Here is a 17,751-nt window from a genome sequence, read left to right as displayed (position 1 = left end):
CTGATATCAAATGCCTGCTGGAAAACCAAAATGCCAAATGTTAGCCTGTGGTTGTTTTCAAGCCAGTATTAAAGGTTTCAGTTTGAAGGCATTAGTTGACTTTATATGAGACTGACTTACCCTTCTGACTGTTGGAAACTTAAAGAATGGCTGCTTGGCTGATGACAGACTTGCCTCCTGGAAACTGGTCTTGTTCTTAATGCTGAAGGTCATAACCTGCTGTGAAGTACATGCAAACTCCTCTCAGTAGTGTGTTCTGGCACATCTTGCAGGGACAGGGACAGACCAAATAATTCAGTGTCAGGAGCTGAAACTTTTTTGCTTGTCTAAAACTTGATTCCAGTGTAGGAGTGATTCTTCATTCTTTATGTTTCACTTTGTATCTAAAATAGAGGCTTCCTGATGCATAAAGACAAGGGGATTGCCTGCATGTAGGCATTTGGGAGTGTTACGTGAAGTAACTGAAAGTATGAAGGTAAAGTGAATGCATGTCGAATAGTTGTGTGGATACTCTCTATTTAAACATAATACGGCTTTAGTTCCCTTAGCTTAATCCCTCTTCAAAGGCAATTAAGCTAAAGTGAACATAAAGCAGATTAAGCTCCTGTGTGGACATAAACATGAGTTAACTTATCTTCCCTTCCCTGAATGTCCTTCTACACCATACCCTTCAGGATGTTTTTAGGAAGTGATGGAGTCTTCAAGCTTTATTAAAGCTATCTGGCATTCAGTATTTCAGAATAACCACTGCACTCCATTGAAAAGAATAATACAGTCTCCTAACAAATAACTGTCCTTTGAAAACATCCAACAGCATGTGGAAAAAATAATGGGCTAATGATGAATATGCATATACACATGCTTACAGACCCAATTATTTTTGACCGTTTAATGGCAAGCTAGCATATCAAAGCTGTATTGATGTTTTCCCATAATATAATTATGGAGTATAATCACAGAGAGTCTGATGTTGGAAGGGAGCTCTGGGGGCCACCTAGTCCACTCCCCCTGCTCTGGCAGGGCCACCTAGAGCTAATTGCCCAGGATCATGTCCAGATGGTGATGTTCCAGTTGTCAGGACTTTACAACTTGCCTTCCTGAAATGTTCTTATGAATCCAATGAACCTGGGTAGATCCCACACACACACTTCAAGTCCTGGTACACCCCATAGGGGTTGACATGTGGATAACATGGCAGGATCTGTGCCTTCATAACTGTAGAAATGAAGAAGCAAAACTGTGTCCAAGTAAGTTACAGCCCATGAAATCTGATTTTGGGGTGTGTTATGTAATTGTGGTAGCAGTATCTGGATTTTGGTAGCAGCTGCAATGCTAACAAACTTTAAAATAGAGCATTTCTCATGTACACAGCCTCTTTGAGGCTTTTGTAGGATCACAGGATAGTTCTGTCTAGGAGGGACAGCAGCAGGTCTGCGGTCCAACCTGCTGCTCACAGCAGGTCAGTTCTGAGATCAGACTGGGATGCTTGGAACTTCTTCCAGTCAGGGTTTAAACTCTGAGGAAGGAGACTGCCCAGCCTCTCAGTGCAGCCTGTGCCGCTGCCTGACTCTCCTCATGTGGAAAAAGCTTCTCCTTGTATTTAGGCTGAGCCTCTTATGTTTCAGCTTATGACTGTGGTTCCTTATCTTCCTGCCCTGCACCACTGTGAAGAGCCTGGCTTTTGTCTCCTCCATGATCTTCCCACAGGCACTAGGGGCTGCTGATAGGTCCCCCTAAAGTTATCTCTGCTGTAGGCTGAATAAGCTCAGCTCTCCCAGCCTCTCCTCCCAGGGTCTGTGCTCCAGTCCTACCATCCCTGGAGCTTCTACTGAAATCTATCCAGTTTGTCAAAGCCTGTCTTGTATTGCCGTGGCTCAAAACTGGATGCAGTATATAAATAAGGACTTTCTTGGCTTACTGTGAGTTCTGCACTTTGAGAAATTGTGCAGCTTCAGTACTGTATAACAGCTGATCTTGGGGAGAACTGGCAGTCCTCAGGACAGACTCTTAAACACCTTCTCTCCTGAAGGTGGGGGGAGCTTTGGTTTCCTTAATCATCACTCTTCACTCTTGTGCACCTGAGTGTAGATTCCTATTCATCAGGATAACCACTCAGCTTGGAGCAGCCGCATGCAGAGCCAAAGCTAAGCCAGGATGTAGTGACTGCTTGGATACTCAGCAGCCATAACAGGGTGAGCTGTGCTTCCTTCTCATGTAGTCTTGTTTCTCCAAAGTATTAGTAGGAACTGGTCTTTTATTTTAAGGGGACAGCGAGTTTCCAGAAATACCCTTTTGAGAACTCTGGAGCTTATTCTGTGCTTCCAGTTCTGGCACTTCATACATGCCAAGAGTAAAAACCATTTTTAACACTTACCAGGATAACTGTTTGCAGTGTGAAAGCTGCTTTTGCTCTAAAAATGTTCTTAGGCAATGGGAATTTGGGCTGAGAAAGTGCCTTCTGCTTGGGTGGTGACCTTGTTTAAATGAACTCTACTTAAGACTCTAATTATCAAGGCTTCTTCTTTTGCCAGGATGTTTGTCCAGGTATGCCTGTACTTCTACTGCAAGTGCTTGTGGCGCTGCCTGAAATTTGTGGTCAGGAAACTAACTGGTCAATGTGAATTGCAAAGGATTTGCTACAATACCAAACCTGGAGCTGCCAGAACTATGAAAATAGGTAACTGCAAAATATTTCTGCATGCCTTTGTACCTTTCTACCTCTGCTAAAAATAGTATGACTTTGTTCTTATAAATAAATAATTGTTCAATGAATCAAATATAAACTTAGCTTGTCTGACATGATGCTTTCAAATATTGTTCTCCTACAGAGGCATCACTGAAAGGTTCAAAAAGTAAGGTGAGTGAACGATCTCGTCATTGACCTTTCTCTGTTGTGTCCTGTGCATTTGGTTTGTTCAGTCTGTTTGCTTACCCCAAAAAACACTTTAAGGCTTGATATGATTTTCATTAAAACCATCTTCTACTGAAGAGGGTCTTGTGTCCACAACAGCAGGTGATCTTGCAAATTCAGGGAGAGTGTCCTGTGCTCCAGGGACAGGCACACTGTGGCACTGATGAATCAATGGGGCAGCAAGCTGTGGTGACGATGATGTGATATATTTTGGGGCTTCTTAGCTTGATTCCTCATCCTGTCTTAGAATTTTTGTAATCTGCAGTCAGTCACTTACACACTTTACACCTCAGGGGTTTTATGTGGAAGGCACGGATAAAAGAGGCTGAGGGCAGGAGCTCCTAGATAACTGAGACAACTGTTCTTTGCTTTCATTTCAAATATGTTAATGGAGAAGAGCCTCTTTTGCTTCATCCTTTCAGTGTAGCACTGGGTATGCTATCCTAAATTCTGACAAAGCATTTGTGTGTATGTCAAATAGCATCATTCAGGTGTTCATTTCTCTTTGGCATGAGAATCAGTGATGCTGAAAAGCTTACCTCAGCATTAGCAAAACCAGTGTCGCATAGCTCATAGTTCAGCATAATGCTTCCAAATATACTTGTAGCATAAACAGAAAGGCGGAATCTTATTTAAAAGCTTCCATTTAGGCAATTGTGTAGTTTTGAGACAAAGCACCAGAAAGTTCAACCTTTTAATTTTTTAATGTTGGTTTTTGAATACTGAACTTCCAGGGACATCTCTACAAAGTGCAGTGACATGCAAGAGAGAGGAAGAATGTTTTGCTGTTCTACTGCAGTGTGTTGGGAGAGCTGTCAAAGGAAAGCTAGCAGTTCCAGTGTAATCAGGGAGATGATCTTTGCTTCTTGATCAAAGGCCTCGGTGCAGATCACCTTCACTGGCAGCCACCACAGAAATGCTATTGACTACAAGGGCATGGGAAGTAACTTGAATTCTTATAGGGCTAATGCCTGAAAGTAGTTAGTAAGGTTGAGTAGAGTGGAAAGGTGTGTGTATTTATGTTGAGTTGAGTCTTCTGGGCTCTTAATCTAGAAGCTTTTGGGTATCAAATTTACCATTGTTAAACTTTTATTGGATAATAGCTTCTATAAGAATTAACATGTGTTTAAAATCTTTTTAGCGGCTGCAAACTTCAGTAAATGTTCACCCTGATGCTATTGAAAAAACAATAGATGACATCATGGAGCTGAAAAGGATTAATCCAGATATAAATCCACAGTAAGTTTATGGTTTCCTTACAAAACAAATGGGAATTACTGATTTCTTCAGTGCCTGGGTCCATGGAGTGCTAGTTCACTGTAGCTGTTGTGGCACACAATTTGAAGATGAATTTCATCTCTCAGCATGAAACTCCATCTTAAGCTTTGTTGTCAAAAAGCTGATGGAAAAAATGAATGATCTTTTATGGTGACTGTAACAGGCAAGTCCTGAATCTCTATCTGCTTCCTGAATCATGCTGTCTTAGTATATTGTTGATGCATTGACTTATGGGGACCACTTCCACAGGGATAAAATACCACCAAGGCAGGTAGTCCTGGCAGTGACAGTGATGCTTCTTAGCAAGGCTGTATGTGGCCTTTTGAGAAGGGAAGAAATCATTCTGTTGTAACTGATATAAATAGTATACTCTTTTAAATTTTAAAACTGCCTTTAATTATCCAAGCTCAAGTTTTAATGATACAACATAGCTGATATGAGATTGAAGAGACTGACAACAAACCATTAAATTTACAAGTGTGTATTGCAAGAGTAACCCCTTTTGTGATGCATTATTTCTCAGCCCTTAGCATACGGCACAAGATGGCCTAGGTCAGGAATTTGTGGTAGAGTGTTACATTATTCAGGTGATAAGTCTGAAGTTCACTCTTCTTTCTAAACTTGAAATTGATATATATAATCCAAAATGAGTACCCATAAATTGACTGCTGCTTTTCTTCAAGTGGTCAGCGGCATCTGTAGTGGGGAATGGGGGCCTGGGGTGTGCAAGGTGGTGCTACATACACAGAAACACACCTTACCACTGAATTGTTCTTTATATTAAGTTAATCATAGTTCTGCTAAACTTTAAGCATCTGCACTGCAGTTTTGCTTGTGAGCCATTTATTTTACACTAAAGTTCTGGAGAAATTTCAGCAAAAGCAAGTCCGTATTTCTTCAGTCAGGATTAAGGAAAATTCATTGACTTGCCCACTCTTGAACATAAGAAAACCTGTGTCCAAACTGTCTTGTTCAGAAGCTCTGGCCTTCTCTTGCATAGCAGAGACTTGAAATCTCATGTGGTAAAGACAGGGACATGTGTCATACTGTATGTGTTTCTGCAAATTTTTGTTAATGTAGCATATTTGCAGAGCTGAACTAGCATTCTAGGGGTGTTTGCACTGAGCTGTTCTTGAAGGCTGTGGGCTGCTGTGACCTGAAGAGGAGACCCACAGTGATTTCCCTTTATCAATGTCTCACAGATAAGTGTGTATATTTAGTGATGGAATGAAGTAGGTTGAATAACCAGGTGACACATGTAGTCTACACTAACTGTGGAGGCCGTCCTTGAAATGCTCCCAGTTTTTGGACTCTTCTCTCCCTGATGGAGCACCTGGAGCTGAAGCGCAAGCCCAGGCAGGCTGCTCCTGTGCTCTGAGAACTGCCACTGCCAGCACAGGGATGGCAGGGAGGAGGTGCGGGGCATCAGCAGCTCATCTGCCTCCTCTGTTTGGCAAGGAGGAGAGCATCCCTTAATGAAAAAGAGAGTGGGGAAACTAATTCCACCCACTTCCCCCTGCCATGAATACCATTGCATAGAGCATTTGACTGGCTTTAGATAAACTGCAAATGTGGCTTACTTTGTATATGTTGTGCAACTTGGAACTTAAAAATACAATATTTTTTTCTTTTAAGATAAAATTGCTCTGCCATCACCTGTCACGTTCTGTTCTAAACTACTCCAAGTTTTTAGAGTAGTTAAAAACATTACAACTGTGGTTTAGTGATGCACTACAACATTTCATATGTAGTCTTGTCAGGCTTTTCAGCTTTCTTTAAAATGCAGCCTTTCTGTACACCTGTAGGGTATAAAAAGTGAAGCATGTTTAGAAAAAAAATCCCAAATTTTGTCATCTAAGGAAGGCACTAAGCATTTCACAACCTTGTTTAGTATAATATTGATCTCTGAAATTCTCCTGTTGTAATTAAAGTCTTGGGCTATCAATTAATATATGTAATATTACTCATGTACATTAATGAATTTATCAGGTAGGTACCTAGTAGTGCTGCTCATATGATTGAGCTGGATTATGTTACTTCTTTCTCCCTCTGCTGAGGTTGGGAGTATCTCTTCAAGCATGCCTGCTGCAGATTGTGGGGTACAGAAATCTGATTGCAGAGGTTGAAAAGCTTCGCAGAGAGCCGTATGACTCAGAGAATCCACAACATGAGGAAATGCTTCTGAAGGTAGGTGCTTGAGAGGTACTTAAAGGGCATCCCTTTTTATGTGTGTCAGCTCCAAACAGCCTCTCTTGTGAAACATCAAGAGGCATTGTTGCCTTCTCCATCGTGTACCTGTTTAAGGTTATATAGAATATTAATCTGGTCTGGGTGTAAGTGTAACCCCTGCCAAGCCAGCAGCTTGATGAATGCCTGTCCTTTGGCTGGACTATATCTAGGCACTGGATACCCAGCTCTTACTGCAGATAACAGCTCTGCGCTATGAACCCTGTAAAAGTAGGCTGATGTCCTACTTCAGTACTCTTTTCTTCAATGTGTGAAGGGTATTTTTCTCTCTTAACCAGAATAATATTCTTTTTTCTTCAATTTCTTGCATTTTTGAAGATATTGTGTATCACAATGGCAACCCTCTAGCTTTCGTTGCATAGGGTGGAAGGGCGAGAGATGATGACTTACGCACTTACATTTACCAAGTCTATTTTCAAATGAAAACAAAATGAAACCATTCTTTAGATAATGCATGCAGAATGATGACAACCATGCCAGTTGGGTTTTACTTCATGGTTTCAGGAAAGCCTTGCACTGGAACAGATGATAAAAGTATTTTTTCAGGAAGACAGTCTTGAAGCCATAAGCAGAGGGAGAGCTAGAAAGCTCTTGTATTAGAAAGGAATTGAGGAAGGAATAAAGGGGGTAGAAAATAGTCTAGTAGCAAGTCCCATTATTTCTTCTGATCCTGTTTCTCATCATAGCTAGTGCAGGAGAAATGGCAAGAAACATAGAACAGTGATCTGCAGATAAATGCCTTTTTACAGAATTTTCAGAGGGCTTATAAAACGTATCGCCTGTTTGGTGGTGTTATGATGAAGCTGTTTTCCACGCTCTGGTTTGCAGCATACTGCTTCACACAAATTACAGTGGGAGCTTTAGAAATGTTACCTTATTACTTGGGCTTCCAGTCACTTCCACAAATCCCAGTAGGCATCTTGTATATAAACACTTACAGATGTAAGTAACTATTTCTATCAAATGCCTAAAATGGTCAGAGAGTTCCTGTAGGTGTCTGGAAAGCTGTCTAAAGTTGGCTGCTTGCTGGGAGATGGGAGTCTCACCAACTAGGAGTGAAAATCCAGAGCTGCCCCTGAAGGAGTGCTCTAGCTACCAGGTAGGATGGGGCAGATGGAATTCTCCTGTTCAAGTCCTGTCCGTGTGCAGCCAAACATACAATATTCTGGGGGTAGAGTGGGCTTTTAACTAAAAGGACACACAGATTTACCTAGTGAGAAAGCCTGTGTCCTGGGTGTGAGAGATCCAGGTGCCAGCCTGCAGTGTTGGTCCCTGAAAATACCAGGTACCTGTCTGCAGGTTTAATGAGGGCCTTTGACTCCAGGAAAGCATCCCTAAATAAACTGGGCATCTGCACTGCTCAGAGAGCGAGAATTTGGGTCTGAGGACAGGATCACAGGTGAGAAGCACAAGGTGGCTGGCTGTGGTCTCCTCCCTTGCCACTCTTGTCCTGTGAGGGCAAGGTCCTGGTTCTTGGATGCTCCTGAGATTCATGTCAGTGATGATTTGTAGTTACAGAAGTGCTTTAACAACATAACTGCATGAGAATAAAAGCAGAATGGAAACTGAGTATTTATCTGAGGGGAGATTAAGCAGTGCAGTTTATGCTGTAAAATTCATAATGGTGAAGAAAGTATCAGTTTTGCTATCAGCCTTTAGTGTAGCCTGTTGTTAACACCTTTTTACAGCAATTTTGCTTTTGCAAATTCTCATGTCAAATGGAAATATATCCAAGGGTTTAATTCTGTTTCCAACCCATGCTGGGGAAGAATAGGCCAGTTGATTTTCTTTCCTTCTAGGTGTTCTGCTAAGTGATCTCTGCAATGGGTAATTCAAGTTCCTAATGTCTATCATTTATTCCTGTTTACCAGGAGGGCACTTGAATGAGAGAAAGATTAATTTAATGTGATTGAACTAATGAATGATACTGTATTTATTGTCGATGGATGAGCAAGAAAGATAGCAAATACGGTTTAAATCATGATGCTTTATGCAGTCATTACAAAGTGAAATCATTAACCTTCCTAAGGTGCTTCATTTTAAGTGCAGTTAGAATTGCTAAAATTAACACAGGTTCTGGGGTTTTCTTATTTGGGAAATGTGCATATAGTTCCTTCCCTTGGGAAGGCCTTGTCTTGTAGTTCTTGAGGCTGTACTCACCTACTTGTAGTTCTTGGAGAACACCTGATTTCTTAATACACTTTAGAAAGGGAAAGTTTGTGATACGGCACATGAGGTGTGCAGAAAGTTATGTATTTATCAGATGTGTCAATTTAGGCTGCTTGTAGGTGCCTAGCAACATGATATATAGGCACTAGAGTTGCTGGACCAGTGCAGCTAAGTGGATTTATTCCAGATGAGGATCTGGCTTGTTAAATCTCTTTATCTTTTTTCCTCTTTATGCAAGATCAATGAATGATTCACCCCTTAGTTAAGTATGGAGGTGGCACATGCTATTCTTGTATGGATTTTTATTTTATGTTCTCTGATTTGCTTTTCAGCACTGTGATAGCCAAGTCAGCACTCTTGATTTATAACCCTTCCAGAGACTTGCAAAAGATGATGGAGAAAAGATTACCGCAGGGCCTCAGGGACTTGAGGGCTGATTGCCTGCGGCTCTGACAGTGATTTACAACCAAATTGCAGCCCATTCCTGTCTTTGTGCTTATGGAAGCAGACACTAGCTTGATGTATAAGGTGTGAACAAAACAAGCTCTTCTGAGAGACATTACAACAGCTGCCGATAAGGTCAGAAGGGCCTTGCAGAGCTGAAATGTCTGCAATGCTTAATAGTGGTTTGGGATTTCTCCCCACTTTCCTCACCTCCAGGAATTTAATTTGAGTTGATGCCTGGATTGCTGGGATAGCAGTGTTACATCAGAACATAGCTTGGTTTAAAATTAAGAAGCCTTACTAATGTGTGGAAGTTTCATTATGTTTTACCTGTAATTTTCCTAGTTGTGGAAATGCTTGAAGCCCAATTCGCCATTGAAAGCTCGGATTTCGAAGCAGTGGTGTGAAATTGGTTTCCAAGGTGATGATCCTAAAACAGACTTTAGAGGGATGGGTCTCCTGGGCTTATATAACTTGGTGTAAGTATGTTCTTCTGTCAATGTGTGTCTGAAGTCATGAAAAGCAGCATTACTTGAAGGTTTTTAGCAAGTCTGTGGGAATAACATATAAAGGTGCTAGGGACTTGATATAAAAAACTGAAAGAATTTATTTGCTAGCCCAGTTTTTGGAGGGTTTCTGGTCATGAAGGGGTCTCCTTTGTTTTGGTATTCCTAATTCAACTCAGTAACACCACTTGCTAAACCCTTTTTTAGTCTTCGTTTCTCTGTGACACAGTAATTTAGCACTCTATTCCCACAAGAAAGAAACTGTAAAGTATATTTTCACCAATATCTAGATCTCATTAAACAAAATGCCCTGCAAGTGAATAGGCGGGTGGTTAATGTTACTGCTCAGCTTTCTTTTGTTCAGTTTGGGAATTTCATGCTGAATTCTTGGCCAAAACACTTGAAATGTGATCTTGATGGCAGACTTCTGTAGTTAGACTGCTGCTTCTGTTTCTGACGATACTCAGAATTAAGCAGTGAGTTTACATCACTTTTCCCTTCTGTCTCATGCACACCAGGTGTTGGTACTGTGTGTGGTTAGTAATTTGGGAATCAATCAATGACTGTTATTTCCTCCAGCCCTTTTATCTACTGCAGGTTGTTACATAACTTTGAAACATTTAGGAAAATAACCTCCCCCTATGAGGGGAAAAAGAAATATTTTCTGCTTTTACAGATTGAAGGACATAAATCATCCACTGTCTGTACGTCACTGTTTAGCAAAGCTCAGTGGAGGAGCTGGACTCTTGACTCTGGCTTTGAACTTTCAACTGAGATGAATCAGTACCATGTATTTCAGTTAGTCTCCTGTGATGACTCTTACCTTGCTTAATGAATCTGCCACATCCAGAAGCCTGAACTCCTTTCTCTTGATCTCAGCAACCAGCATGCTCTAGTAATAAGCAACTGATTTTTCTTTTTTTTGTAGGATGGATAGAAAGGGGACTCTAGTAACAAGCTCATGGGGTTGTGCTTTCGTTTTGTTGTCTAAGTAGTAGGTTAATGAATTTAACACCTTAAATGCTAGTCATACTGCACAACACACGTAGTGTCCTACCATGGACAGCTCAGGATAAGTTAAAATGCTTTTTTCATTGTGTTTCTTTAACAATTCACCCTAAACATATATATCTGCAGGTATTTTGCTGAATGGGACACTGAGATAGCTCAGCAAGTTCTCTCTGATTCTCTTCATCCTAAATACAGGTAATGTCTGAAACCTGTAAAAAAAATAACTTGAAAGAATGCTGTCCTGGCTGGAGTTCGGGGCAGGAGGGGGAAGGTGGTTTTTGTTGGGCATATGCTTGGGTCTTGCCACATGCTATCAGTTTTCAAGTACTGGATTGATCATGATCGTGATCCATCCATGATAACTGATCAAGTCCAAAAGGCAAACTTGTATACTGAATCTTTAGAAATAGTTAAACTTAGTGTTAAATGTTTTCATTTATACTTCTAATTTCAAATGATTTTGTATTTTTATTTACCTTTCTTTTAATTCTTTTATCTTTTCATAATGAAGGGAAGTCACTAAGAAGGAACTAAGGTATTTTTTTTTCTTTTTTCTTATTTTTATGAGACCCTACATGCAAATAAAGATCAAACCATACAGCAAATTTGGAGTGTTATAAACTGAAAGTCTTTGTTGCAACATGGAGAGATCCATATTCCTTTTTCTAAAGTTAACTCAAACATAGCTGATGGTGCAACATCTGAGCTTATATATAGAAAATGCTTATATATAAAGAATGAAATCAACCTTGCTTGATGTAGCTAAAGCATTGTGGTTTAGACTTATTTGGTACCAGGCTTAAGGAACAAATGTGGGAGACTTTCATGTGTAGGAGAAAAAGTCTAAGCAGTGCCACTGTGGTATCACAACAGCTGTGACTGACTTGGTAATCAAAAGTAGTCTAGGCCAAGGATTTATTAGGACAGCTGAAGAGTCCCTTTATTTATAGTCACATACTCTGTCTACCCTGACAAATGGTGGGTCTAATCTGGCCAGCCTGTTGTCCTGACTGTTGAGAAGTCGGGTACATTCAAGTGGCAAAAATTTTGTGTTGAGAGGGATTTGTGAATAGGAGATTTATTCCATAATTACTGGGGGTGGAGATGCCTCTTAGCTGGTTGCATAGTAATCAGTTGCCTTAAAAGACATTTTTCTTCTGCTAGTAGATTTCCCTATAGAAGGTCCACATCTGAATCCTGTGAAGCTTTTAATCTCCTCAGTATTTTGTGGTTGAGTTCTCAATGCTAATTCTGTGACAAAAAGCATTTGGAACACACAAGTGTTCTTCATTTACATGTTTGATTACCAAGGACTGTCTTAGAGTGCTGTGTGAGCATGTGCAATTTCTAGCCCTTGAAAGGGAATTCAGTAGAAGATAGATACTGCCGGTGGTGCCTGTGGTGTTCTTCCTCATGTGGTTGCTTAGCAGCCGTGCTAGTTTATGACGAGATCATGATTCATGTAATTTCTATGTCTGTTGAATTGTATTGCTTGTCCACATCCTACATGTGCCACCTTTATTATTCAATGCTTGCTTGGGTTTTTCTAACTGATGTTATGCCACAGCCTACAAAGACAGTTAAGATTTTAGAGAAATGAGTGAAGACTGATGTATTCCTGAATGTTAAGCCATTTAGGAGGTGAAGTTTCATCTTCAGTCATGCCACCTGATAACACTCAGGTCAGAATGGGTATGAACCTAGGTACTTAATAGCAACAATTCTAAAATACTGTATTTACATGAAGGTCAGGGTATTGTTTTTAGTGTAATATATACTAATTGTAGCTCAAGTATAGTCCAAGAACACATTGGTGTCTGTAATTTCGGATCTAAAGCTTGCAAACTCTGATCTGCTTTACCAAGGCAAAACTCGCCCAGGCATGTCTAAGGTTGGTTCCATGCCTGCTTTTAGCTGGTGATAAATGCAGGCAATGATTTCTGCTGAACTTGCTCCATGAGAGTGGGATATTGGCCGACTGGTTGCATCACACAACTCTATAAATGAAAATGTTATTGAACAGCAGAAATTTAGTCTAAAATCAGTCTGTTTTCTAACCAATTTTACAGGAGGGACCTTCTGTGTCCTTGAAAAGCTCTGCATTATTGTGCCAAATGATAAGAAATACTAATCCTTATTTTTGACTCTTGAGTGGCTTCTGATTTGGCTGGACACAAATACTTTCTGTCAGAGGAGCATTTTTCATGTTTGCTGCTTCAGGTGAATTATGCCTACAGTGATGAGTGCCATGTATATCTTTGAGTTAAAAGAAATGTAATATTTTCAACTTCTGTATAGCTCAGACTTAATCTAAATGGATTAATTTTGTGGCCACTGTAGAAAATAACTGTCTTTTACTGGAAGCATTGCCATAGATGCTATACTTGGTAAAGATTAAATAAATTTATCAGCAGTGCTATGAAGCCAGTCACTCATTTCAAGTCTTTTCATACCAGTCCATTCAGTCAGAAGCACAGTTAAATGTGATTACCTCAATGGATATCAAAGATATCAAAGAAATTAAAAGAAAATATTTATCACTTAGTGATGCATGGCAGTTGCTGGATTTTAATGTTTTTTCTTGCCTCCTCCCTCCCCCCCCAGCCAACTGAGCAAAGCCGAATGGGAGAAGAAAAAGTTTGATAAAGCAATTGGGTAAGTTTAAAAATCCTTTTAAAGTTGCCACAAGGCCAACAGTTAACAATGCTGCTGTATATTTGAGGGGAAAAAGGTGTTTCCTGGTTACATTTTAAAGGAAATTTCTGTGTACATACTGACATGTATTGGCTTAACCACACCTTGACCTTGATCAAAGATTACAGGAAAAGCAGTTTAAAGTAAGAATTAGGAAAAATAACCAAAAAGGAGAAGCTGTCTCTGTATGCTATGAATAGTGCAGTGATGAATAGCTGTTTAATTCTTCTTAACATATAATGTGATCAAGTCTCACTTCTTACTGTCACAGCCAGGTTCTGATCTGCTTTCAGGAAAGCATAATAGGGAAGAAATATTAGTTAGGTTTCTTTCTTCTTAAGCAGTAGGTTTGGTACAGCTGCATTATCCATGAGTATGGAACTGGTTGTTCTGAGTATATCTGAAAATCTATAATACAACAATTTAATGCCCAAATTTAATTTGTCTGTGAAACTTGCCATTAGGCCCCATGTTGCAGTTAACTTCTGGACTTTTATTATTTTTTCCTTCTGAAATGTATCAAAGGTTAAAGAAAAGGAATGTGTTTGGTTTGCTTGGCGGAGATAACTGAAAAAATACCCAGGACAATCTGCAGAAGACAGCTGTGTTTAGAGGAGGGGAGGAATCATTTAATAACTAAACAAGTTTGCTTTTATCACTAAATGCCAGTGTGGGACATCGTATGTTTTCTTGGGAAATAGTCACTGCTAGGAACGTCAAGTTCTTTACGCAACAGGCTTACAAATCAAGAAATAACTTCCAGTTTCTGAGTTGTGTTTTGCTTAAATGTACTTTCCTTGTTGATACCTTTTAGCAGGACAGAAGTTTGCTTCATGAGTCTGATTTTCTTATTTCTGCTTCCAGCATGCTCTGATTTAGGTTTCTGCCTGTTTTCTGGCCTGTGTTTCTAGTTCTGTCTTAGGAAGACATTGGAGGTGACTCAGCTGGATCTTTTTTACAGGCTCTCTAGCCATATGAATGTCTTTGTAGGACTGATTGTTGAAACCTGATGTTCCTAACTGTGGGTAATGAATTCCAGTTGGGCAAGTGGGTTAAAATAGCAAATGATGGGTCACCCTGCAGGTACAGCCACTGTGTGGAGTGCTCGTCCTGTGTCAGAAGTGAGCACAGGAACACTTGGGCTTGTTCTTATTCCATAGGAATGAATCAGTGCTACTACACTGAAAATGCTGGCACAGTGAAGAAACTCCTGTTTTTTGCTGTGACCATAGGTTTCACAAGGGAAACACTGCCATTAGACTGTACAAAGCAGACAGGATAAATACGTGGTGTTTTCCAGCCCCTTCACATTGAAAGCTCACAAAGGAGAAAATTAATACACCTCAGTAGCACACAAAATCTGCAGTTTCAGTCATCAGTGTTTCTTACAGAGTAGTGAAACAAGACAAACATTCAACAAATGTTGCTGCTTCTTTATCTTACAGCTATTCTTTTGCTATCGTGGGCATTAACATAACAGACCTTGCATACAACCTGCTTGTGAGTGGAGCTCTGAAGACCCACTTCTACAATGTTGCTCCAGAAGCACCAACACTAACGCACTTTCAGCAGACGTTCTGTAAGTGGCTGGGGAGGGGTGTGGGAAATACATAAACTGTACTCCTGGTAACACTTTTGTACTACCCATACTATCAAAATCTCCTGACACAGCACAGGGACTGTCATGCTGGTCTTGTTCTCCTGTCTTTAGGATGACTGAATTAAGTTCTGGGTTGTGATTGATGCCACTACCAAACTAAGGGGTAAAAAAAACCCCAAAACAACCCCACCAAATAACTCAAAAAAACCCTACCAGGTACCTGAACGAGTGATCTTCCTGTCATGTTAGTTTCTTGCTATTTAAAAGCACTCTAAGGGTGCTTTAAAGAGCTTCTGGAGTTCACTTTGCCATAAATACAGTTGTCTTAAAATATTTGTATCTACATTCAAGTGTCACCCTCCCCCCTTCAGTAGAGTTGTTCCAGCCCTTTCTCCATGTTACAGCATCCCTCCTGCAGCACAGACCTGCTGTGCATCCTTGCACAGTGAGAGCAACGCTTCTAATATTTTTCAATGTATAGGTAAGAATCTGATGAGAAGTTAAGATGCACTGTTTGCCACATTTATGGCAATTGCAAAGGTTCAGTTCTCTTTATTTGTTTGGGTTTTTTTTAAGTTTGCCTATTTAGATAACAGATGGTTTGCAGCTATAATAATTTCTTATTGCTTAACTGGATAAGTGGAAAATATTAGTGGCCTGGGCATGTGTTCCATGAAATAGTACAGACTTTTCAGAACAAGGATGCTATTTAGTTGTTTGTTTGTGAGGTTTTTTGGAGGGGTTTTACTGAACTTTTCTTTGAAATTAACATCTCCTGAAAGTAACGTTCATTTTGCAAATTAATGATGGGCAAAAAATATGACTACGCGAATATACCTTGAAATTGAAGCTATGTATGTTGTAGTTGTCACATAATAGAAATAAATGGATACAAGCAATTAAACCTTTTTTTACAACAAAAGCCCTCACTTTCTGGAATACAGAAAACTTACTTGCACATTTTGCTGTGTTGGGAAGTAAGATTATACATCTTCAGTGGTTCATCTGCTGTGGAAGCTGGGGTTGAGACTGGATTCAGTTCACTGAAGTCCTAGTGCTGGATATAATGTTTTTCCTGTCAGTGAAACTCTTTGAGTCCAAGGATGGCACAGAACTGAGAGGGTAAAGGCCTTAATCAGAGCCTATATATTAAACCTGCTATAGAATCAAGCTTCTTCCTGTAACAGGAATGTCTTACCACAGTGGTTCTGTATTATCACCTTATCACTCATCTTTCCAGGATCATAGACATAAATATTAAACAACATTTCCAGCAAGGTCATGCACACACAAGGTAAAATTATGAATGAGGAGGAAGTGTTAATACAGAAAGACGTGATGGTAACAGTTATATTACCTATGAGTACGTCCTCTATTTTAGTGAAGGGTAAGCAATGTACCTGTGAGGAAATGTCTGTGAGGCAGAACTTAAATATAAACAAAAGGCTGGTGGAGCAGCATCAGCAGCATCTTTCCCTGCTTTTATACACATTAGTTTAATATTTTAGTTCATGTATCTGTATGTCAAGACAACTAGTGACTTCTTGTGTTTGTTCTGAGAAGTTCTGCCAATGTGTGATACTCATCACATTTGGGGTTTGTCCAAAACGGGTTTAGTCTTGTCCCTGCATACTGTTGTGATGTGTCAGACCTCAGTGACCAGGATTTGCTCTTCATAATCTTGTGTGTGATCTTTACATACTCTCCTTTTTTATTATTTTGTAGGCTACTTAATGCATGAATTCCACAAATTCTGGATTGAAGAGGATCCACTGGATATAATGGAGTTCAATCGTGTCAGAGAGAAATTTCACAAGCAAATCTTGAAACAGCTCCAGAACCCAGAAATGGCTCTGTGTCCTCACTTTGCTGCATCAGAAAGTTTAATCAATATGTAGTTACTCATTCAATTTCATTTGGAAACACTGTCTCCTCTTGTGTTAGATCACTGCTTAGATCATCACTAGCATACTGAATGACCATGGCAATTGTATGCATGTTTTTGGTGCAATATTCATCTACTTTTTTTTTTTGTCACATGTACTAGATCCCCTTCTGCTTCTCTTGTTGGGGATTTCTCATTTTAAATGGGTGCTCATATTGCCGCATTATGCAGTGTTACATTCTGAATTGATGTCTGGATATCAGAGGTTTTCTATTTTTTTAGACTTTCCTCATAATTCAGCATTGACAATTGAATTGTATTTCTCTAGCTGTGTTTTTGTATATGTGGAATAAGTAGCTGGATCTTGTATTGTGAAAGCTTTTTAACTTCTTGGTATGTTTTAAGGTAACTACTGGCATTTCAAGCAAAATATTTGTTTGGACCTCATCTAGAAGGTAGTGTGTGTAACTTAATTGATGCAGGCAAACACATTGAAGTCCAATTTTCTCCATGCAGCCATTATATGCTTAATGCAGAATTAATGAGGCTTATGAGACACAAGTTTCAGTGAGAAGAGTTTATGCAGAATTGCAATCAGACTCCACAGCTGCATGAATACCAAATGGTCTGGTGATGTTAATACATCCACAGTGAACTGCAAACACACTCACAACCACTGGATACTGGCAGGGGCCAAAAATTCTATCATCAGGCTGTTGTCACCAACACCACCATGGTGAAGCATGGTCTAAATTCCAGCACATTCTACAGGGGTTAGTATTTCGTGTTGCATGTTGGAAGGCAACATGATTTGGTCACCTTATGCTTGGTGAATTCGGGGGAGCAAAAATCTGTTTTGTTTTTGGTGTGGATTTTTTTGGTTTGTTTTTTTGGGGGATTTTTTGGACTACTGAGAATGTTGCTTTGGTTGTCAATTCAGTTCCTAAGAACTGGGAGGAATAATTGATTAGAAGGTTTAGAGCAAAACCACTTGAGTTTCCCAGAC

At 39.9% G+C, this 17,751-nt stretch overlaps 1 protein-coding gene across 2 annotated transcripts; it reads left to right on the top strand.

The window, feature by feature from the left end:
* Positions 1-2,532: 2,532 nt before the first annotated feature.
* ELMOD1 (ELMO domain containing 1) lies at positions 2,533-16,758 on the top strand (the record flags this gene model as incomplete). 2 transcript variants are annotated; one of them, XM_080612654.1, is made up of 10 exons in its annotated part: positions 2,533-2,677; positions 2,829-2,857; positions 4,053-4,150; positions 6,247-6,376; positions 9,395-9,528; positions 10,693-10,761; positions 11,078-11,101; positions 13,171-13,221; positions 14,706-14,839; positions 16,586-16,758. In XM_080612654.1, 10 exons carry the CDS (start codon positions 2,533-2,535, stop codon positions 16,756-16,758), a joined length of 987 nt encoding a protein of 328 aa, XP_080468780.1. The 2 variants fall into 2 exon arrangements, with proteins under 2 accessions (XP_080468780.1, XP_080468781.1); XM_080612655.1 differs by lacking the exon at positions 11,078-11,101.
* Between the last annotated feature and the right edge of the window lie 993 nt (positions 16,759-17,751).

The sequence above is a fragment of the Psittacula echo genome (assembly GCF_963264785.1).
Source record: "Psittacula echo genome assembly, chromosome: 3".
NCBI lineage: Eukaryota > Metazoa > Chordata > Aves > Psittaciformes > Psittacidae > Psittacula > Psittacula echo.
The sequence above is the reverse complement of the archived record's forward strand: the minus strand, read 5'-3'. Positions and strand labels throughout refer to the sequence as shown.